We start from the raw sequence: 23670 nt of genomic DNA, 5'->3' as shown, positions 1-23670 counted from the left end.
TGGGGGCTGAGGCCGCGGCAGGAAGTGGGGGTTCGCATCCGGAAGGAGAAAGGCAGAGGAAAGAAAGCAGCTGCCAGAGAGAAAGGGCGAGAGGAAGGCAACGTGGTGGGGGACTGTGAACCAGAAGCTCCGCGTTCTTGAATTTCTTCCTTGAAAGTTTCTTTCTTTTTTAATGATGACTATTTTAATCCTCACCTGAGGATACATTTATTTTAGAGGTGGTTGGGAGAGAAACATCAATGGGAGAGAGAAACGTGGATCGGTTGCCTCCCGTACAGCCCTGACCGGGAGTCAAACCCTCAGCCTTCTGGCGCGTGGAATGACGCTCCGGTCAGCTGAGCCACCCGGTCAGTGAACCACGTATGGATGACACGTGCCCACCGGAAACATGCTCCACGGAAGAGACAATGGGCATCAGCCAGATGAAATGACCTGGCCAGGCGTCTTTAGCCAGCCTTTGTCCCCCAGAACTGGCACAGGGGGCACGTGACTGGAGAGATGGAGGCCACCCACGGGCTTGGCTGTCACCTCTGCGCGCCCTACGACACCAGCAAAGGTTGACGTCGAGCCTTGGGGATGGCGCCTCCATCCTCTCAGGGATGCTGGGCACCTCTCTCCAGGTTTCAGGTCCCATCACTTGCCCTGGACTGGTCCTTGCCCAGCTCAGGACAGATCTTGGTCACCACCTGGCTGATGACCTCAGCCTTGACCCTGACTCTGGCAAGTTCCTAGCCCCTCCGGTTTTAACTCCTGAAGTTCTACTGCTATTCACTCCCCCCACCCCTGCTTTATTACTGTATCTCTACTGCAGTAACACAGATTTTGTCCAAGATGACACTGTGCCCAGCTAAACAGATATTTATTTCTCACTCCCATGAATAATCCTGGACAATGCGAGGTGGTCCCTGAATGAAGAGGCAAAAGCTCACTAAGGAAATACCTCTTTACCATCCCTTTTGCCCTCTCAGAAACACGAGATTTTTCTAAGAACACTTCACTGCAGAAAGACCAAAAGTTTAACCTTGCACGTTGCAGAATTTCCAAACTTAATTTTAAAATAGATTAAATAAGTGAATCCTCCGAAGAGGACTCATTCCTATAAACAGAATTTATGTATCTGTCACCTGTTTGTTAGTATCAATATGAGTATAAATCAACAATGAAGATTTTCAGATCATCTCTCGAATTCTCTATTCATTGGTTTAAATGATTATGTAAAAACCACACTTTGGAGAAAGCAGGGAAACTCTGCTCAGCTACACACACACTCACACAAAGTCTCTCTCACACATAACACGCCACTTGGAAATTAGCGAGCACATGGCGGATTTCTCACGATACCCACTGCTCCTTTCTATGCCATCTTGTCTTTGCTTCTAAATGCCTCATTGGGGGTTGGAAGTCAACTTCTTAATACACATAATCAAGATAAACTTTAAAGGAACAGTTCCAAGTTACACACACCCCCTCATTCCCGGTCCACCTACTGAAGAGCGGTCCTTTCCTCACTGGGATCCTCTGACCGACGGGGCCATTCCCGGGGCCCTCACCCGCAGATCGGATGTCTTAGCATGGTCAGAGTAGGACTAGTCACGCGTGCAAAAGCTGCTTCTCCCCGGGTTTTTTCCTGTCCTCCTTCCCCTGGTGGGAAGGAAGTCTATGGTAAACAAGAAAATGAAAAAGAGGGTGAGAGGTAATGGGGTGCACCGTTCCCTGGGGACAGAGTCACTTTGGGAGAATAACAAAGTTTGGAGGACAGACAGTGGCAATGGTTGCAGGGTGAATGTACGTAATGCCGCTGGAGCATACAGTGAAAAATGTAGATTTTGTTATATATGGCCAGAGTTTTTTTTTTTTTAAGGTTAACTTAGAAAGAAAAGGAGGAACGTGGTAGCCGGGTGCTGCCCCGTCCCGAGGCCCATTCCCACCCACATCGGACAGGATGCTTCTCTCTGCCTTGCAAACCAATCCTCAATAGCCTCCCCCACACCGAGGAGTTCATCACCTTGACTCCAGGAAGACCTTTCTTTCCCCATGCACACGTGTCCCGGGCAGAGGGACTGGTTCAGGCAAAGGCACAGGCATGCAAAACACCAGAAGTATTCAGGAAGCGGGACGCACAGCCCTTGCAATAAAATTCCACGACACGCCTCTTACCCATGACCTCAGACGTCTTCGTCCCTCTATTTTTACCAGTGGCGACCCAGCCACGAAGGCTGTCAACCCTCAAAGCCCCCCGCACACCCTGCCTCCCTGGGGGCCCCTGTGGCCGCCGCGCACCGGCAGCTCTGGCAGGTGGAACCACATCACACCGCCACGATGGGGGTGTCAAAGGGGTCCAGCACAAGCCATGTCACGTTTCCACCTAACGGAACTGTTTCAAGGCCCTGACGATCCCTCCTCTCCTCTCAGCAGCCTCCCCGCTCCCGTCCTGGCGCTCTCCCAGCCTGCCCGGCTCCTGGATACTCGAAAACCACACAAAAGAGCACCCCCTGATGCGTGCAAGATCCACCCCAGGGCTCTCAGGAGAGCCTTCTCGGGTCTCCCCCAACGGCCGCTGCCCTGCTTTGGCAAAGTCGCCCTCTCTTCACGGGAAGGGGCCTTAAGCTCACCCAGCCCAGGGCTTCCCCGGCCCGGCTTCACCTCGGAGTCCCAGGAGCTTTACTTGTCAATCAATGGATCAATCCATCAGTCCAGCATTCATTCCTGTATCAGCTACTATGTCTAGCACTGCAACTTCTTTGCATTAAGAGACTATTTTCTAGAGCAGTTTCAGGTTGACACGGAAGCTGAGGAGAAACTGCAGAGTTCCCACGTACCCCCCCACGCCCCTCCACAGCTCCCCCACCAGCAACACCCGCAGCAGGGCGGAACATCTGTGAAAATGAACCAGCACTCACGCATCCTTATCAACCAGAGAAAAATGTTTTTCAGCGGGTAATATGTAAAATATTTTAAAAGATCCAAACTCCATAAAAGGACATAGAGCAAAAAAGTCAGTCTCTCTGTAGCCCTGAAACGCTGACCCTGTCTCCCTCCCCAGAGTATATATATTCTAGATATTTACAGGGCGGGGCACAGTTTACAGGCATTCCTATGGAAAAACAATCCAATGGTTAATAAGTAACACAAGAATAAACTTTGTGTTTCGGGTACTCAGGACTGTGAACCTACACCTGTGATACAAGTAACAAAATAATAAATAACACAGGTTCTGGGTCCCCTCAGCTATTAACCCCTTGGGCTGCCCCTGTACAATCGGCCTGGTTCCGCCGTCTCCACATGCAGTTGCAATGCAAACGTCGGGTACCACGTGCATACGACAGTGCACCGCGGCTTTTTTCCTCTTAGTGACACACACTGCACACCGTCCGATGTCAACAAAAACAAAGCTGCTTCGTTCTTTTAAACCACATTCCGCAGAGCTCACGTGGATATTTAAATCTTTACCTAGCCATCCCCTACAGATGGATATAGCGATTTTTTTTTTTTTTAATTGCAAATTCCCAGGCCTCTTCCCAAATGCACTGAGTAAGATGACCCAGGGGTGGACCCAGGAAGTCCTCTTCCATACAGTTCTTCCAGTACGCCTTCCCAGTCCATCCTTCTCCTTCTAGCGTTCCGACTTAGAACACGGGGCTGTGGGGGGGGGGGGGGGGGGGACTTACCCCACATCTCACGCAAAGACACCGTGGGCCGAGGTAGCAGAGAACTCTGGCGCTCCCTGAGCAGGACGTGGGGACAAATTCATCACCCAGGAGGGACACCCTAAAAGTGTGGCTGCGATCAGGAACCCCAGCGCTCGCAGTCCTGTTTATCAAGAGATTGTAAACTGTAGATTTCTCACAGGACAGTCCACGGAGGCGGAACTGCCTGCTGAGCCGTCGAAGGAATATCAAGGCTATGCCGTTATCACAGCCTCTAAAACAGTGGTTCTCAACCTCCCTGATGCCGCGACCATTAATGCAGTTCCCCATGTTGTGGTGACCTCCAACCATAAAATTATTTTCGTTGCTACTTCATAACTGTAATTTTGCTACTGTTATGAATCGTAATGTAAATATCTAATATGCAGGATGTATTTTCACGGTTATAAATTGAACATAATGAAAGCATAGTGATGAATCACAAAAACAATATGTAATTATATATGTGTTTTCCGGTGGTCTTAGGCAACCCCTGTGAAAGGGTCATTCGACCCCCAAAGGGGTCGCGACCCACAGGTTGAGAACCACTGCTCTAAAACTTTTACAAAAAGCGTGTCTTTTACATTTTGTCTTTTCGGACCTCACGATGACCTCATTCATGACCACCCCTGGAGTTCCAGTGTGGAAGCTGCCTAACTTAATAAGCAAACCCCCTCTCCGTGGGCACGTAGGTGATTTCACGAAAAACGGCTTCTGTCACTGCTTTTCCCGGGTGTGGATCGCACAGCCGCGTGGGTTCTGTGTCGGGCGCTAGGGACGCGGCCATGGAAGGATGACATCGTGGCCCTGCAAGCACAGTCGGCCTCACGGGGAGAAGAGACAAGTCAGCGAAGAACGGGGGAAAGCCTGGTGGAGCCAGTGCAGAGGGCGGCGCACGGTGTCGCGTGAGCCCCAAAGCGAGGTCCAGCGTGCCCCTATCATTCCAGAAGGAAGGGAAGCGCCTCCCTGTTCGCAGAGGAGCAAAACCGAGTCACCCAGCTGCCGCGGGAGCCATCGGCCCCTTCTGTGAAACATGGGCTCTTGAGGGCTGGCCCTGCCGCCTCCCGCGGGGGGCAGCACCCGCCACGCCATCCTCAGGTCGTGCCTGGCCCTACACGGTCTCACAAACGCCCGGGAACACGAAGTCAGCGGAGGACCCGAGAAAAAACAAAGAGCCTGGCACTGTGGGGACCAGATGACGGACTGCGTTGCACTGTTCAGTCAGGGCCTTGACATCTTAAGTCACTAAATTAGTTCATGTGACATTTTTATGGCACTTTATGCTCTTAGAAAGAATCCTGTACTCGTTCTACCCTCATCAGATGCTAATTTATTTCGTCTGCATGGAGAGGCTACATTACAGAATTTGCTGCTTCTTCATGTTCGATTGGTCACAAAACGGTCAAGAGGTAACGAGGCTTTGGGAACAGGTCGCAGAGGCGCCCCGGTGTGCGGCCTGGCGTCCCACGGCTCCCGGCCCTGCTCCCTTTCTCAACTCAGCCACACTTATCATTAAGGAAGGCCCACCTCGGCCATGGCGGACTACGGTGTGACGCATGGGTGCGCGCCTTTTCTAAAGATACCTCCTATGAAAGCCATCTCTCTGAAGGAGGAAAGAGATGCCCCTGGGATTTAGGCTCCAGGTGAAACCCCAGTGGGGGCTTGTTGCTCAACCTCTCCCCACCTCGGCTTTCCTCATCTTTGAAATGGGTTTACTCAGACCTAACCCGCTGGGACGGGTTAATGCAGACCCCGTAGCGCTGTGCCTGGTTCAGCACCGGGGTGGGGGGCTCCCTGAACCAGAGCAATCATCATCAACAGCCGCTGGGCCAGCGTTAGGAACGCCTAACCCCACCCCCCACCCCGCTCTCGCCTTCCCATAGGGCAGGCTGGCCCCAGGAGTGCGGACAGCCTTTGGCACTGTAAGCACCACTGGTGGGGAAGGTGGCGAGGTCAGGCTTTGACTGGGATCGGGAGGGAGGGAGGCAAAAGGCAGCAGGACTCAACATCGAAAGGGCCCTTATTCCCAGGCCAGGCAGGGCCTGTTCTCATTAAAGTGAGGAAGAGTGCAAATTCCATCTCTTCCCAAGTCAGTTCGCCCCCCCAAAGCTGTAAGGACGACGCCTACCGGCATTACACTGGCCGGGGGCTCAAAACCCCCTTCAGGTGGTGGTGGGGCAGACGTATTTCCATTTCTTAGAAAGATGAGGCTGAACAGACGAAAGCTCCAGATCGCGAGTGCCTGGAATTCCCTGAAGGTAACAAAGCTTCTCCCAAGAGCCGACTCCGGTAGGAGAAAGGGGACCCGGGGAACAGGGACAGGGGACGGGGCTGCCGGCACAGATCCATGTCCAGATTTTCCGCACGAACGTGTCTCACAGCGACAGGCAGCCGGGCGGGGCCGACGGAGCACAAGCCCCGACCCGAGTGTGGGTTTGGGGGTGACTGCCTTTGGAGCCCTCCCATTTTACTATGAATGGGTACAGTCACACCTCCGTGGCGTGGGCCTTGTGGCTGAGGAAAGGAGCACGGGAGGGGACGGGAGAGGGGTGCTGTGAACAGTCCACGGAAGCACGATTATTGTTCATGGGACACAATCCACCCCTCTGGCAAATAAACAGAAAAAAAGTTCCTTAATTTTGATCTCCGGTGCTCCCCAGCGTCTCTGACAGCAGCAGAACTCCTACGCAGGGGTAACTCCAGAAAGCCACGGAGAGCCGATCTGCATGCATTTAAGTGCTGGAACTACATCCCCGATTTCAGGGCAGCGAGTACACAGCCGGGAGACAGGCCTGCTCCCTCTACATCAGGGTCTCTTCACCTGGGCTGGATAATCCCATCCTGTGCCTTGGAGGGTCTTCCGCAGCATCCCTGGCCACCGCCCATTAGAGGCCAGTAGCCAGACCCCCGAGCTGGCACACCAGAAACTGTCTCCAGAGCGTGTCACATCGAGGGGGAGGGGGACTGGCCAAAGCGCCCCCAGCTGAGAGCCACCAGGTCCAGGAAAGAAAACAGGGGACTGGGGAGGGAGGTGTCTGTTCGCCGGGATTTTATAACAGCGAAAAGGGAAGCTGCTGGCCATCACAGAGCGTACGTGTGGCACCCTTCCTCTCTCCAGTGGGAAACTGTCACCAAGCCCCCCCCCCCCAGTTGTCATTTGAGGGAGAGGGGGGATGGGACCAAAGGCTTGTCTCAGATCAAAAGCTAATGCCCTGTTACACTTTGAGTGTGTCATCCTCTGCAGGCGACACGGGCACGCCCGGCGGGGGCAACCAAAGGCAGGAAGCTGTCTCCTAAAGCATGTAGTTTTATTAATATGTCCGAAAGCTGCATGTCCACACAGGGACGCCATCTCTCAACAAAGCAGAAATATAGGCCATGGAGGGTCGGTCGGCGGCCTCAAAACCTGATCTTTTTTCATTTCCCAGAGCCATGGCAGAATCCAGGAGTAACGCAACCCCCACTACCGTCCACGTTGCCCGGCCTTCTCTGCCATCGCCGCGCTGACGCCAAAAAGCCAAGCTACATCACGGAAGGAGTGTAAAAGGATCCTGGGTTCTGTTCTAGGTGTTTCCGAACAGCCCAGACGGAAAGGGGCAAAGTGACGGTAACACCCCTCCTTGCCCGGCCTCAGCCCAACTCCAGTCCTTGAGGGAGATGAACAGGGGAAAACATGGTCTGGGAACTTTCCAGAGCTGAAGATGATGCCAGAAATTTCCCAAGCACAGCCACTCCTTTTCCTCCTCCCGCCCCCAATGCCTGCGTCCTGCCTTTATACAACACCATGTAAACCAAACAAATCAGGCGCTATGGGACGGGCAGCGCCTCAGTCTCCAGACAAATAAAAGCGCGGAGCAGGGAACAGGAACCACCAATGCACACAGAAGCCACTCTTGGGACTCCTCACCTGCTGTCACCCCCCGTGCAGATGAAAATAAAGCCTGCCACGTTCCGGGCGGACAAAGCTGTCCAAGGGCAGCTCCGCCAGGAAGTGTGCTGGAAAGGCAGGGGTCTTGGTCAGTCCTGAGTCCTTTCCAGGAGGCAGGCGTCCAGGCCCAAGGAAAGCCTGTGGCTCCGCCCCTTGGTACAGCCCGGCAGCCAGGGAGCAGGTGCAGCCTGCCAAGAGCAAACACAAACTTCCTTCAAGTAACAAAGAGTTAAAACCCGCAGCCTGTCAACACCAATTAGCAAGCCCTACCAGCAGAAGCCGAATGAGACGGAGCAGCAAGCAGAAACAGCAGCAGAAACGGTCATGCTTATAGCCATTCCTTGTCATTCCCCAAGGAGGTGACCCTCAGGCCCCCTCTACTCTTAGGGACCCAGGCTGGGCAGCATTAGGACTCTTCTGAATCCTAGGCACTTTTTCCTGGACTCCGTCCTCAATAATAATAACAATAATAATATTAAATTTTATTTTTGGTATAATTTTAAATACTTCTAATATTTTATTTCCTTCCTGTTTTAGGCGAATTTTAATAGGTTTGTGTCACCCTGAAAATGAAAACATTTCCTTTGAGATTTTTTTTTTTTTCCTTTTAATTTTTAAAAGACATTACACATTTTCCTGGGCCCTGAAGAGTATCATGGGCCCTCGGCACGGTGCCCACTGTGTCTCATGGAGAAGCAAGCCCTGATTCAGGAGAAACTTGCAACCTTTAAAAAAATACCGTTACCCATGACCCATACGTCACAACACAACTCCGGCCTCTTTTAAAAGTCCATTCTACTGATAAAATTACTGACATAATATGCCTGGAAGTTTAGATATTTCAACTTGTCACTGAAGAGTTATTCCTTATATAGACTATATATAAGGAATATATATACATATATATTCCTTATATATAGGCTGTAAAAAAATGAGGTCACCACACAATATACATTTTCTTCAATATTTTATTTATATAGAAATACTTAAAAAATGAAGTAGCACCATTACTTAAGTTTTACCTTTATTATGTAGAACTTTAAATGTCAGAAAAATAAAACTCTTGATACAATTTCAAATCTTGTCTCAGCAAATATAATATTAGTATTTGACCATGAGGTTAAAGGCCCTTTATCATAAAATAAAATATACTTTGTTTTTTAAACTTTGCTCAGTAAAGTACATTTAAGCTCAAGTAACGTCACCTACATATACATAAACAAGTGGTAAACAAATGTATTAAAATAGAAATACTAAACTATAGTGGTGCAACAGAATTTTTGTAACTTGCACTGAATTCTATTTATACAAATGTTAGAAAGCATCAACAGTCCCTTTTGACATGTTTATACATTTCCATTTCTTTTTTGTAATAATATAGAATAAAATATGCTTTATATCACTGAATAGAAAATATGCTGGGTGAAGCAGATCTAGAAGATTTGTCTGAACCTATAAAATCTCCATCCCAACAGAATACTGTTCAAAACATTACACATTTTATGGTTTGTAATTCCGCCACAATTGTGTGATTATTAAAATAATACAGTGTTCTTTGCCATAAGGCCATACTAAAATAAAAAGATTTAACCCAGCTACAAAAAAGTTCACTGAACTTAAATTAAAATACTTGTAAACATCTTTGCAATATGAAATATAATTTTTCAAGTCAAAAAAGAATAAAATACTTCAATCTGTATTAATGCAATTTCTCTTTAAAACTTTTAAACGTTTTTAATATATAAGAGATATGTTACAGTTTCTTTAACTTTAATAAAGCTGCAGTATCCTGGTTTCACACGAACTCCCGGCCCTGCTGCGAACATTCAGGAAGGACCCACTGTGTTCTAGAACCAGCATCGGTAGGAACCCAGCCACAAAGGGGAACAAACTAGAACAGTCCACACATCCCATAGCACTATATTTATCATCTTCATAATAATTACGGTTCATTTCTTTCCTACTTTAAGAAAATGGAAAACTTGTGGGGTTTTCTTCTTCTGGAAGCTTCCTATTAAGTACAGTGTAAAAACTATCGTTACTAGAAGGTCGCCGTTCCTATTATTTATAGAGCATGCATTTCAGGTGGTTCGGACGTTTCCCAGGCTACAATCCTCTTGATGCAGATACCCTGGCGAGTTCCTTTGTTTCAACATTAAATTTTAAAACTGAGCAGATACTACAGCTTTCCAGGCTCCTCTCGGATCTCAAGAGTGTGAGCAGGGCAAGAAGGCTGGGCACCACGGAGGCCAGCGGGCGCTGGGCGGTGGGGAGCAGGGGGCCCCCCCACCCCGCCCAGCGCAGGGCGCGCAGGCGCCGCGCGCTCAGGAGAATATGCGGATGGCCTGGGTGACCGCCGTGTGGCAGACCGGGCACTCGGGCTCGCTCTTCTCGCAGATGCGGTTGGCGCACTCCATGCAGAACAGGTTGTGACCGCAGGGGACCAGCGCGGCGATCACTTCGCTCTCGAAGCACACGGAGCAGTCGCGGCTGCCCTTGCGCCGCAGCCCCGAGGAGGAGGAGGAGGAGCTGGAGGAGGAGCTGGAGGACGACGAGGAGCCGGACGTGTGGGAAGGCTGCAGGCCCGGCAGCTGCGCCCCTAGCCCGTTGGCGTAGGCCGCGTAGGCCAAGCCCCCTCCGCCGGGGTCGCTGCGCACCCTGCGGGCCAGGTGGTGCTCGCCCGCGCCCGGGGCCATGTGCAAGGGCGGGGACAGGCGCGGGCAGCCGGCGCCCGGGTGCAGCCGGCGGTGCACCAGCAGCCCCAGGTTGGCGTTGGGGGGCGCGCCGGCGCCGCCCCCGGGAAAGACCACGGAAGAGGACGAGGCGGAGGAAGACGCCGAGGAAGAGCACGAGGAGGACGCAGGAGCCGCGGGCCCGCCGCCCGGGGACCGCTCGAACTGGGCCCAGAGAAGGGGCGCCGCGGGCGGGGGCGCGGGGGCCGGATCGAAGGAGGGCTGGAGCTCCGGGCAGCCGTCGGGGGAAGGCACGGGGGCCTCCCCGGCCGCGTAGGCGTAGCCGTTGCCGTTGTTGTTGTTCCCGTTGTGGGCGAAGCTGAGCGCGGGGCTTGGGGGGCTGTAGTCCGCCAAGCGCGGGGCGGGCGCCGCGCCGCCGCCGGGCCCCCCGCCGAAGAAGGAGTCCGTGGAGGCGCTGCCCAGGGAGCTGGAGCTGTCGTTGCGGTAGCTGGAGAAGGGCTTGCGGCCCGGGATGGGCGTGATGCCGGGGGTGGGCTTGCTCCACAGGCTGCCTGGGCCGGACCCGCCGGACCCGTGGAGCAGGTCGAAGCCCACGTCCGTGCCGTTCGCGTGGAAGTCGTTCTCGTCTGTGAGCTCGATGATGCCGCCGGTGCGCAGGGCGATGTGCGCCTCGATCTCCTCCCGGGCGCGGTCCACGTTCTCCGGCATGCCGGTCACCTCGAACACCGGCTCCTTGTCGCGGCTGGGCGTCACGATGTACGTGTGCGTCTGCTGCTGGATGCGCTTGATCGTGGCGCCTTTGGGCCCCACCACGAGCCCCACCACGCGGTAGGGCACCCGCACCTGGATGGTGGTCTGCCCGGGCAGGTTGGGGGGGCCCGGCACCGCGCCGTTGAGCGCGGTGCTCTTATTCCGCGAGGCGCGGATCATGGAGAAGTGCTCGGCGGCGGAGATGATCTCCCTCCGAGCCATGGCCACATCCTCCTTCCTGCCCGTCACAACAAAGACAGGCTCCTCCCCGCGAACCGGGGTCTTGATGTAAGTGTTGGTCTTCGCTCGCAGCGCTTTAATTTTACAACCTGGGAGCCAGGGTGCAGGGGAGGGAGTGGGAGAGAGACAGACACGCCCATTACCCCTGGGTAAGCGAGACTCGGGACAGCCCGCGTCCAGGGCAGCCGAGCGGCAGGACACTCCACGGGCGGAAAGGGGGCGGCTCCCACCCTGACCAGGCCGGGAAAGCGGGTTCCACCCGCGAAGCACTCGAGGAACAAGCCCACTGGCTGCCCAGCCCTTCCCCGGTGACTGCAGTCCTCCGGAGCCAAAGCCCCAGAATCCCAGGAAAAGTCAGCTGGGGAGACGCCTCTGGGACCCAGGGGGACGTGCCATCCGCCCTGAAGACGCGGCGAAGGGGATCTGGGAAGGCAGTCGGAGCTGCGGTCGCCCGGCGGTGGGGGACCGCTGGGAAGGGGGGCAGTCCCGGGACCCATTGTTCCTCCTCTGGGCTCCATTATGCTCTGCAGAAATCCAGAATCCTCCTCCATCCGATGCTCACTCCTCCTCCTCCCCCCGCCCAGCGGACCCATCAAAGGCCCCCTCCCCCAAGCATCTTCAATTTAAATGCTATTTCCCGGGGTAGGCTGGGTGGGGGGCGCCAGGGGAGAAGGCAGGGCTTTCAGCAGGAGAAGTGCATCCTGCCGTGGCCGAGGCGTGGGTCTGGGAGACAGCCTGCCTGCACTTTCTTTGTCTGGGGCGCCGGCCCTTCGCGCGGCTCTTCCTCCCTCCCCGAAGCTCCCCGGCTCCCGACCCCTTCCGCGTCCTCCCCGCGGGGCGGTGGCCGCAGACCCTCTCTGTTCCAGCTCCCCATCCTTGCAGGACCCACCTTGCCGCCCCACGATCTCGGCAACATGCTCCGAACTGGGCACCGGCACGCACTCGGTCATGTTCACGCTCTTCTTGCGCGGCTCGCTGTCGTACAGAGAGGTGCCCTCATCACTGTCCAGCCCCAGGAGGGAGAGCTGGTCCAAAGCGAGCTGCAGGGCTCTTTGGTCGTCCAGGGTTTCTCCGCCGCCGCCGCCGCCGCCAACCCCGCCGCCGCCTCCCCCTCCGCTGCCGTTGCGCTCCAGGTCTGCAAACAGCGAGCTGGGCATCGTTCCGCCGTCCGCGCCGCGCCCCCGCCGGCCCTCGGCTCGGAAGCTACAGCCACAAAGGCAGCCGGGAAGCGAGCGGTCTGGGGCGGGGAGGCCAGCCGGCTGCAGAGGGTTCCGTGGCTCCTTTCTCGGCGCCGGAAGGAGTGGGTCGCTTCGTGAGGTCTGCGCCGGGCAGCGGCTTCGGGAGCCCCGGCCTGGGTCCCCACCCCAGGTCTGCTGGCGGGTGGGGTGGGGGCAGAACTCGAGTGGCAGCCGCGCGTGCCCCCCGAGTGCCCGGCTGGCTGGCCACAATGCCGAGAGAGAAGCGAGCAGGCGAGCGACAGCAGCGTTTCTTTAAGGAGCCCCTCCCCGGCTCCTCCACTCCCTCCCGCCCGCCCTCACTCAGCGCTTTTTCCTTCTCTGCTCCCCGCCTCTTGACTGTGCCTCTGCAGCCAGACGGCTCCGGAGGGGGGCGGGAGAGGCGCAACGTCACCGGCGGGAGCTGACACTACAATGCTACTGACACTATCGCTGGGGGAGGTGATTGGCGCGCGCAGCCCGGGGGCGGGCTGAGGCCCGGGCAGAGCGAGCGGAGCGAGAGCGCCCCCAACCCCTGCTCGCCGCAGCCCGCGCGTCCTGCTGCCGGCCGCGCCCCGCCCCCGCTGCCGCTAACGCCTCTCTTTGTTGTCGGATGCGGGACGGCAGCCTCGGGACACTTGCCTGTACCTATCGGCCGGGGACAGTCACTGTCCCCAGATTGCCTCTTTCTCCTGACCGAGAAGAGAAAACGCGTGTAACTCTGATGCCCGGCTCTACAAGAGCGGTCCTTAGAAAGTCCCGTTAGTATCCCCAAAATAAACCGCCCCTAGAACCAAAGGTGCAATTGCGAGAAGGGTCTATTGTGTGCCCCAAACGGTGGTCCGAGCCCTTGGACACGGAAAGCAGGACTCGAAGTCCTGGTGCACACGGGCAAAGTGTCGCTGCCCACCTGCGCGAGAGCGCATGAGACACAAAGGCATTCACTCGGCCGCATCACCGCGAGCGCGCACACGCGCGTGCCCCCACAATTCCGTCTTCTTGGGCAATACTTCAGCCAACCGGCTGTGAAATTGTAGATCAGAAAGCCAGAATCCGGCTGCAGCCAGGACCGGGTCCGCCCGGCCTCCAGCACCCTCTGGAAGGCACTATGCCGAGCCTGCACCAGCCCCGCGCACCGGCGGGACCCCGGGTGCGCCAAGGCGCGCACGAGCGCCGCCACCAAGGGAACGCCTGCCTTAGCGCCAGCTGGAGACGCGGGTGCGCGCCGCGTCTTGGGTCCCTCCCCGCCCCGCGGTCGGTCAGGCATGCGCAGTGGTCACGAGGACTGGGGGGTACTTTAAGGCGGGTACCGCGGAGCGCAGCAGCCCCACCGGCGGCTCCGCCCCGACGGGAGGTGTGTGCTCGCCCCGCACAGCTCTTTGTGCACTTCTAGGGTGGGGGCGGCGGCTGAGGGTGCGAGGGGACAAACGCACGGGGATGGCAAGCTGCGCCCCCTCCCGGACGTCCCGGGGGCCGCTCGGAGAGACAGCGAGAAGAAAGGCTTTGAGTAGTGGGCCGGGGCGGGGGCGCTGCCTCCGACATGCACTGGGGCCCCTCTGCTTGGTCCCCATCCGCACCGGCCACGCGATGCCTTCTCGAGCCTGCGCGCGGGCTCCGCTCCTTTGTTCTGGCACCACCGAGCTCACTGCGCCCCCTGCGCTAGGTCTGGGGACGTTCCGCAGCGCGGCCGGGGCGCGGGGCGCCGAGATAGCAAACATCCGTGCAGCCGACGCCTACCGAAGACAATGAGGCCATGTGGCCGCTACAGCGGGTGGGCTTACTCGGGAGGCCGCGGGGGCCGTCACAGGGCTCCAAGGCAGGGGTCCCCAAGTACGCCCTGCCAGACCACTGGAAGTGAGCAAGCGCCCCCGGGGGAAATCATACCTCCCGGCCGGGGATTACAAGCGACAATGGAGAGCGCGCTTTGTCCTCAGCGGACAGTTCCGCGGGGCCTTTCCTCTGGGGAACACGAAGGTGGCTCCCCTCCTCACTGGCTCACCTGGAGCTGTCTTGGGGAAGAGGTGCTGATTATTTCCTTAGGGAAATGCAGCTCAGAAGCCCCTTAGAGTGGCTATTTCCTCAGGATGTTTATGTCACCTTCCAGGAGCCTGGTGTGCTTTCTTCAAAGGGAATGCCTGAGGCGGGGGGATGGGGTGCTCAGTCCTCCCAGGGAGCGGCCACCTAGATCTCCAGCGGCGACCTTTGTAGTTTTTGACCTGGTCTGTAGACTCCGGTCGGACTAATTTGAGAATGAGGAGGGCGTGCCCTGGAGGACTCCTGCGGAGTGGGAGGCTCCCGGCAAGGGTCCAGGCTGGGGACAGCCTCAGGGGAGGCCTGGCTTCCAGCCCCCCACGCAGGCAGGGCCTATAAGCGCCCAGGCAGACGGGGAAAGCTCTTCAAAGGCCTCGGCATTTGCATGTTGCCAACCCAACAGGCTACTTTCTGGCCTCTCTGTTTCTAGGAATTTAATAGCCTCCCGACGGAGCCAGCTGAGGTTTCTTTTTTCCTACAGCATGATGAAGGTAAAGTTGTTCCTCAGTCAATGCCGGTCGCCCCCACCCCACCCCAGGGTTGCTTCTGCTGCCCTGCTGCCTTGCCCTCCTCCCTGCAATAACATGTCACATGAACGACCTCAGCAACTCTGACCACAGGAATTCACAGAAAGCTGTCCGTCCTGAGGTGCCCGTGACGTTCACGTAGCCCAGGTCACCCTCCACAGACTGGGAGGCTTCAGTAACAGCTGTGCACAGAGCAGCCGGGTTCCCTGCAGGCACCCACAAAGTGAGGGCCCAGGAGGGGAGCGCTGAGGAGGAAGGCGCTATGACTGGCGGACCGGGGTCCCATTCTGCGCGAGTGCACGGTTTGTGTTCTTTGCGTGTGTCCAATACTGACGGATGGGCGGATCGATTATAGAAGTAACAATCTGGACATTTTAATTCTCAATTCGAGGTTTCATAAGCCAAGGCATCATCTAACGTGCGAAGGCCCAGTTCTGTTTTTAAATAGATAACACACCCAACCCCCTAGTTCCTGGTCAGACTTTCCCAGGCTCCTTTCAGACCCCAGAGCTTAACTACTTTTCCTGATACAGGACGTGTTCCCTGAGGACGTCCCCAATATGGCCACTTTTTCTTTATTAGCATGTGAGAGGAGCTTGCAGAGTGTGGTCTGGTAATTGAGAACTTCAGCTGCCATAAAATGAGAAAAGGTAAAGTCACGCAAAAACAGCCATGGTTAATGAGACCACCTTGCACTCGTTTCCAGAGGCCTCAAGCTATTTTGCACACATCTTGCTTACTTTTGCAAATTAAGGAGCTGGGAAAAGAAACAAATTCTCATGAAACACAAGTCTGTGCATTTCCAGCCGACTCCTGGGACAGCATGGAGCCCCTAATACTTCACCACAAGTACCAAGGAAAGTGCTGATGGTGGAGAAATGAACAAGGCGGGCGTCCTTGCCCTTGAACCTTGGTCATGTCCCAACCCAGTTACACACCAGGGGCAAGTGCCCAGACAGGGTCCTGGGAGGCTTTTCCAGAAGCAGACATGGTATCAGTAGGAACTCGATGGTCACGTATGTTTTTAAGGGCACAAGACAGTACTGTTATTATTGTTACTGTATAACACTTGTTATACGGCAGAAATCTATTCAATGCATTTGCCTGTTTTTAAAATGCTGGTCTTGGCAATGAGATCATGGAGGTCACATGAAAAACACACTCGGCCAAAGCACAACTAAACAAGCGGGGCTGCATGAAACGAACGGCTTTTGCACAGCAAAGGAAACAGTCGAGAATGAAAAGGCAACCTACGGGGTGATTAGAAATTAATATCCAAGACATATAAGGAAGTCCTACAACTCAAGAGCGAAAACAAAAACACAACAACCTGATCGAAGAATGGGCAAAGGACTTAAATAAAACATTTCTTGCTCATAATGGTTATACCTGTTGAATTTTAGAATTACACACACACACACACACACATGTGTCCCTAATATTTGGTCACATACCATGTATCTAAATATTTCAAAGTTGTAAACCAAGGGATCAACAGTTGAATGAACTATGTCCTAACCTCCTACCTAGACAAGTAACCTTTCATAATGACCTGCAAGGCCAAGGTTAAAATGTGGAACTGCCAGCCTCCTTGGGGCTCTGCCCTGGACCCTGGTCATATGGGGAGAGGTGGCCTTGAACATGACCCATGACTCCCACTCCTATCCCCCCACGACCTCCAGGCTTCATCCCACACGGCACGGGCGTCTCAAGCACATGTTTGTAGACACCCAGCTCCATCCACACCCTGCCCCCTGTAAATAGCCACTGCTTTGCATGCACTTTGCACCAAGAGGCGCACGTATTTTTGGTGGAAGACCTGCATGGACCATCAGGGGAGAGGCCGTCACAGATGCTGAGGGCACTGGGGCCTTCTGGGTAGGGAAATCCAGCTGTGATGTCATCCTCTGGGGAGGGGCACAGCCAGAGGACAGCAAGGATGGGACCCTGTAAATCCGGGGGCTCAGGGCAGGGCCTCTATTATCTGACACCCAGAATAACTTAAAAAGTATAAGATAACTATTTGAGCTATAAATTAGCAATCATGATAAGCACTATTATTAGCTCCATTTTATAAATGGGAAAAGATTACAAGTAAACCAATATACTGCTGGCCACAGAGTTCTTGTAACATTTCTCCCTGGCGACTTTCTTTCTTCTTCCTCCCACTCCACCCGCTTCGCCCCTCCTGCCCTTGCCTGGTTACACAAATACTGGGAGAGGGCCCTTGTGTGCCAGGCACAGCCTGGGCCGGGGTTCAAGGCAAATGCTGCCGGGGAGTTTACACTCTAATGAGGAGACCAGCATCGATCACCCACAAATAAGCCTATAATCACAAACTGGGACAAGTGCACTGACTGATAAGCAGTGCGCAGCTCTAGGTTGCCTTTGATTTACAGTTTCCTGCTGAGACAGGGAGGAATGCAAATCTGTTTTTCCTTAAAGCCAGGGGCCTCACATGTCTTCACAAACCTCCGAAATGGATGCATCCTGTACCGCGAACCAGAGCTGGGTAGGCTTCCTGCTATCATTTAAGCTAATTGCATGGCATCAAATCTACTACACCAGGAAAACTTTTCCAAAACTGTCAGAGGCACAAGTTCCTGGAGTGTTACAAAGCCAACTGTCCCAGTACAGAAGCTGGGGGATTTACCAGAGTCCCTGGTACCCAATTCTTATGGAAATGCAGAAGGTGGGTGGGAGGGGCCCTCCAAGCCCGTATAAGAGACCCACTTTCCTTCCCTCCTAGTGTCCCCGCATTACAGCAGAGAAAAGGTGCAATGTGATGGTTAAGCCTGGCATCTCACTGCTTCCCCTCCAATCCCCAGGCTCTAGGTGCTTTCTAGTAAAGGAATGGAATGCCCACGGGGTTAGGGGCGGGCAGTGGTCACTTCAGAACTGCTGTAAACAAAAGCTCCGCGGGAAGCGGGGTGTGGGCTCCAGCTCTGAACAACCACAGCCAGTGTGATGAGACTTCCATGCAGTCGTTCATCTTGTCCACGTGGACCCTGGCAGAGCAGGCCTGGAAGCTTTGTGCCAAGGAGAGTCCTAGCAGGAAGATCTGCCTGTGCTGTTCATGTGGGCAACCTGGGGTTCTGATCCCCTGCTGATCTTTTATCTTTTCACTAACAGGGTTCATGGTTTCCCATAAGGCGTGAATAAATCCCCATGAAATTCACCTTGGGAAAGGAGCAATTATATCGCTACCATATACTTATGGGTCGATCAGGCCAAGGCGCCCTAAGATGCAAAAGCAGCAAATCTTCCCCCTCTTCTGCTCCCCTGCCCTGGACGGAACATTCCAGCTTTTTAAAATGTTTGCTGAATACCTGCAGAGGAAAGCCTTACTTTGGAAACTGTGCTTTGGGGCACAAGCACAGGTTGTCCAGCACCTTCCCTTCTCAGGTTTGCAGGGTGCCCGTGGGAAGCAGACCCCCCGGGGGTGGGTTTGAGCCCCTCACCAGTGTCCCCTGCCGCCAGCCAGCGTGAGGGCTGCCCTAGGGCCGGGCCTGCCTGACTCCCGTGACTGAACTGGCCCCCCCGCACTGTGCGTCCCACCTGCCCATCCTCTCCTCCCGCCCCGGCGGTACGGGCTTCCTCTGAGTTATCCACAAACTGCCAAGTACGGCTGGTTTCTGCTGTTGCTTTTCTTGTGCAGGATTTGGGAAAACACCCAACAGCAGAAAAGAATGAGAACGTGGCTGAGGAAGGGAGACTGTCTTGTCTCCAGCACCTTCTATCCTATGAACCCGCAGTTATTTATAAGCCTCTTAAAGGCTGTCAAGCAGGGAGGGAGCGCTAAGGAGGTAACCAGCTTGCTCAAGGCGAAGGCGGAGAATCCAGGGTCCTAAAGACGCTTCTGGAGCCCCAGGACTTCACCCCCAACCGGCCACCAGCCGTGCTCTTACGGTTACCGCTGTCACTGCTCCTACTGCTCCTACCGCCCCGCATGTCCTACCGCTGCCATTACTGCCCTGTTCCTGCTGATTCTCCCCTCAGGGCCCTCATGAGATCACTGTCACTGCCTATCCTCCTGCCGCATGGGTAAGCTGGCGGCTTTGCTGCCGCGCTAGGTGTGCGTGCTCCTCCTCGGTGCCTCTGCGGGCTCACCTACGACAGGAGGGGGCAGCAGGCCCCCCCCCCCCCCCCGCCCAGAGCTGCTGTCTTAAATGAGCGGATGCATCTACAGCACAGTCCCCTGTGCCCCGCACACAGTGGCCCCAGAGGTGCCAGCTGTGTTATCTTGCAGGCCAGGCTAATCAGAAGGCTGGTTGCTGAGTATTAAGTCCCCGGCCACCTGCTGTCGCCCCTTCTACCTCCGCCCGAGGCCTATCAGCGCTGAGACAGCCCACCTGCCCACCAGGCCCTGGCACACCGCTCACCCCCTCATTCCCTTCCCAGGGGGAAGCGGCCCACAGTGGGACATAACTGGCTGGTGTCCCCAAAGACGGCCCATTCTGCTGGAGGTAAACACTCGAGCTTTTAAATAATGCCCATTAGCGGGGCCCCTTCACTGGAGGCTGGCAGCAGGGCCTCTGGGGGGGTTTCCGCTCACACGGGCCTCTCCCCCTCTTCCCCCTGCATCTGGAGGCCGGGCAGGGGCGGGGCCGGCGCTCTGGGCTACAGCCCCCCTCTCCGGGAGGTGACCGATGGGCAGCGCTGGTCAAGAATGTCCCCATCAGGGGCGCTTGTGTCTTCACTTTTACAGTCAGTCCATGGAGAGGGGCCCCAGAGGGAACTAGTCACTCCACAGCCCAAAGCTCGATTCCCCTCATTAGAGCCCCACGCACCCCACTGCTGCTGAGAACAGCGGGTCCCCTGGGACGTGTAAAACACTGTCCGCTTTCGGAAAGCAAGTGCTGGCGCTCCTCTCGCGCATTTGCTAAGTGATGGGAAGATCAGCGCTGTAACCTGGCCTCGACTTGACTCTGACAGCAAGTGGGGAAAACGCCACACAGCAGAAATATGATTTTCCCAGCATCCTGTGAGCTCTGTGCTTTTTTTAAAAAAGTTTTGCTTTTCTGATGTGAACAACAGTATTGCATACAAATGCTCATGAAGGTTGTGCCCCTCGTCATAAGAGTGGATCAGAGGAGAGCGTCGGTTCCGCCAGGGGTCTGGACCTTGGGGGGCAGCCTGTAATCACTGGGGAACAAAGCCTATGGGTCAGAGGAGCCACTGCCACAGCTGTGGTCTGGGTGTCCCAGCTTCTGGCAGCCTCTCCCAGGGGCGCTGCCCGGCGTGTGCCCTCTCCCAGCTGAGCTTCCTGTCTCCGACCTCGGACACCGCCAGCCCTTGCTGTTACACATGCATGTCTCTGTGCCCCTTCTTCCAGTGTCTGTGAAAGAGTTAAAGTCAAAACGTTCTTCAGAAACAGCTGACAGAACTCATAACAGGAGTTAGAAGGAGAAAAACAACATTCTTTCTCTGCCTTGTGTTTTCATTATGTTTGTTGTTATCTGTGGTTTCTTGTTTGCGATGTATCCAAGAGAGCGTCGTTAGATACCCTTAGGCACCTGATCGGATATGACGTCATGTCCTCTGAAAATGGTGACATCACTGCCTCTCTTCCCAGTAGCATCCTCCTCGTATTTATGTTTCCCGTCCGATGACACTGTCTGCTCTTTGCATTGCTTCAAACAACTGGGCAAGCCTCACGAGTTCAGATGTTGCGTTTCTAAACTAACATCAGATCAGCAGTAACGAACCAGAAGTGATTAGAAAGGCCCGAAAAAGACAGCTAATAAATGAGACGTCGGTGCGGAAGGCCAGGCCGCCGCGGGGGAGGCAAACGGCGCTGCGCCCCTGCAGGCCTGCGGGCTACGGTAACCCCGCTCCGCGCACGTGGCCAGCCCCTTTCGAAGCCCCCGCTCTCTGCCGGACTCCTGCTGGTGCACGAGTTAGCCACTGTTTTTCATTGCTAGTTACAGACCCAAAGTAAGAGCGGTTTAAACAAGCTGTCAAGGGCATTGTTCTCTCACATAGCAGGAAACCCAGTGGTGGGGAATCTGAGATTGGAATGGTGGGTTCTTGATTTCATTAGTACCCTTCCTTCCATCTTTCTGCTTCACCGTTCTCAGCATGATCAAAATCGCCCCGTGCTCCCAAGGGGGCTGCTGCAGTTCCAGCCATCACAGGCAATTCCAGGCGGAAACAGCAGAAAGGTCGTACTTTCCGTCTGAATCAACCTCTTTCAAGCAGCTTTAGCGGAAGCTTTACCCAAGTTTGCTTATACCTCGTCAACCGTCTCTGCCTGGGAGGAAAGTGGGAAATGTGGGTTTTCCTACAGCACCCCATAGAGCAGAGGTTCGCTAGGAAGGAAGGAAGGGGAATGAGGTGTTGGAGAGACAGCCCTCATGGCCGGGCACCATGGGTGAGGCAGATTCTGTGCCCAAGGAGCCCAGGCTTCATGGAGAATTATTTCCTTCCAAACTGCTTAAATAATAATTACGTCTCGAGACATAAGCTTTCATCTCAATGAAGAGACTCCATAATTTAGGGCAGCGCTTCCCCAGAAGATTCTAGACTACAGAGCCTTTTGCTGAGTTAGTTTTAATTCCATGCGAATTACATTTCTGTCTGTGGAAGCTGCCTGGGCCCTGCTCCCAGCCACCAGCATTTATGAGCCTTTTAACTCCAGGGGAGCAAATGGGAGAACTTTTTGCTAATAGCAAATTGTCCACAGAATTTTTATCAGCAGATTTCCCTGAAAGACAAAATGAGAAGGAGCTGCCTCTGATGGTTTTCTGCCCCAGGGAGAGGGATGGATTTCAAGGATCCTTTTCTCTCTGCCTCGGCCAGAGATTGGGGTTTCCCCTCAGCTAGCAACAGAAGAAAGCATCTTAGACGCCTCCGGAGCCGGAAGCCTGCGGGCTGAGCACGCACACGCCACCTCTGCTGTTCACTTACTCCGCCTGCCAAGGCTCAGGGGCAGGTGGGAGTGCTCTTACAGGGGGTCCTGAGAGGGTAGAGTACCCCAGATGGTCCTGGGGAGCACATAGGGGGAGGGGGGCCGGGGGCACAGGAGGAGCATGAGCGAGGTCCACCCACTTCAAGAATGAGAGATGTATCAACGCAGGTGTGTCCAACTCGGTTGTCACCCACTCGCCGTTTATTCAGAGGAGCCCTGCTGGGTGTCATGCCAGGCTCCAGGCACGCCGGGTTCCTGCCCCGTGCAGCTGGGGGGTGGAAGGTGCAAGGCAGGCACTCTGGGAGTTCAAGGAGCAGGCCGCCAGGAGGGCTGAGGGGCAGCAGCGGCTCCTTGGAAGCAGCTTGTCCTGACTGAGCTCCTAAGGATGGGTCAGGCTGCAGTGGGGCTCTCTGAGCTCGGCCTAAGCTGCCCACCCACAAGGGAGGGGGCCGGGGAGGCTGGGCCAGGCTGGCCTGCCCAGGAAAGGCAGTGGGGCCATGGCAACAGGGGACCCTATGAGGAGGGGACACTTGAACGCCTATGAACTTTAAGAACGGAAGGGCCAAAAGCCCGTGTGGCTGGGCGCAGGGCAGTTCTGGAGCAGGGCCAGCGGGCGAGGAAGCTGTTGTTACAGAACCCCTGGGCTACTCCAGTTGAAAACAAACCCACGGGCTCTTTAGTTAGGGGCCCGATTGCCCGCCGCCAAAATTATAACTCTCAATACCAGAGTTTAGTGAAAAGAAAAAGAATAGTTTATTTAACAGTTATATAGATTTAGTTATTTGCGGATTTCTGTTGTTAAGTCTTATGTTCTTTAAAACACCCATAAACACATACCCTTGCCTCCCCCTACCAAACCAGGCTAGTTTTAGAAAAGTCAGAGAAACCCTTTCCCTACTTTCCAAACACAGTTCAGCTTTACCAGTAGCTGCCAATCATTCAATCCTGATTGGGGAGGCCTCGTCTGTGTTATGGGGTCCACCAGCTTTTAATCCAGAACCTCATGGATTCTCAGCCTCCCTGTAAACTGTATAGTTAGTCCTTTTGAAATCCGCACAGTCCGCCTTAACCTTAGTTAAATCCGCACAGTCAGCCTTAACCTTAGTTAAATCCGCACAGTCAGACCTAACCTTAGTTAAATCCGCACAGTCAGCCTTAACCTTAGTTAAATCCGCACAGTCAGACCTAACCTTAGTTAAATCCGCACAGTCAGTCCGCCTAAAATGTCTGCCGCTTATTTTTAGATCCCTGACTACATCCTCTAATGCAGTGGGTGCGGTAACCAGTTCTGACCATTCACAGAACCTTACGCAGGTTCTGTGTGCTTTCTCCATACCATTCCCTGGTTCAAGACTCCTCCCATCTACCTGAGGCTTTGGATGCATTAAAGCCATTTTGCATAAAAAAGACACTAGCCACCGGCCTCAGGCATGTGGAGGCATTCTGAAAAGCTGCTTCCTTCTCCCCATCCCCCAGCTGCAAACTCTGGGGTTTTTTGGAACACCCCTGTTTCTGTAACACTGTCATCGTCACTTGGGCAGGGAAGGGGGGCCTGAGCTCAGACACTGGGGCCCAGAGACAGCAGGGCACACACACAGGCTACTAAACAGATGAACCTGAGAAACGCTGGTGCGTGATGGATGTCAGGAGGACGGAAGGAACGATGGAGGCAGGCAGCCAGGTTTGGGGAC

General features: G+C 54.8%; 1 protein-coding gene across 1 annotated transcript; it reads right to left on the bottom strand.

Annotated features, from left to right (window-relative positions):
* Nucleotides 1–8621: 8621 nt before the first annotated feature.
* On the bottom strand, nt 8622–12791 carry MEX3B (mex-3 RNA binding family member B). The gene is made up of 2 exons (XM_090263764.1): nt 12187–12791; nt 8622–11386 (listed from the first exon to the last, which is right to left on the bottom strand). The coding sequence occupies exons 1-2, from the start codon at nt 12452–12454 to the stop codon at nt 9939–9941; spliced, it is 1716 nt and encodes a 571-aa protein (XP_090119890.1). The 5' UTR covers nt 12455–12791; the 3' UTR covers nt 8622–9938.
* Between the last annotated feature and the right edge of the window lie 10879 nt (nt 12792–23670).

Source organism: Furipterus horrens, unplaced genomic scaffold, assembly GCF_987537825.1.
Source record: "Furipterus horrens unplaced genomic scaffold, mFurHor1.1.pri manual_scaffold_16, whole genome shotgun sequence".
NCBI classification, from domain to species: domain Eukaryota; kingdom Metazoa; phylum Chordata; class Mammalia; order Chiroptera; family Furipteridae; genus Furipterus; species Furipterus horrens.
The sequence above is the reverse complement of the archived record's forward strand: the minus strand, read 5'-3'. Positions and strand labels throughout refer to the sequence as shown.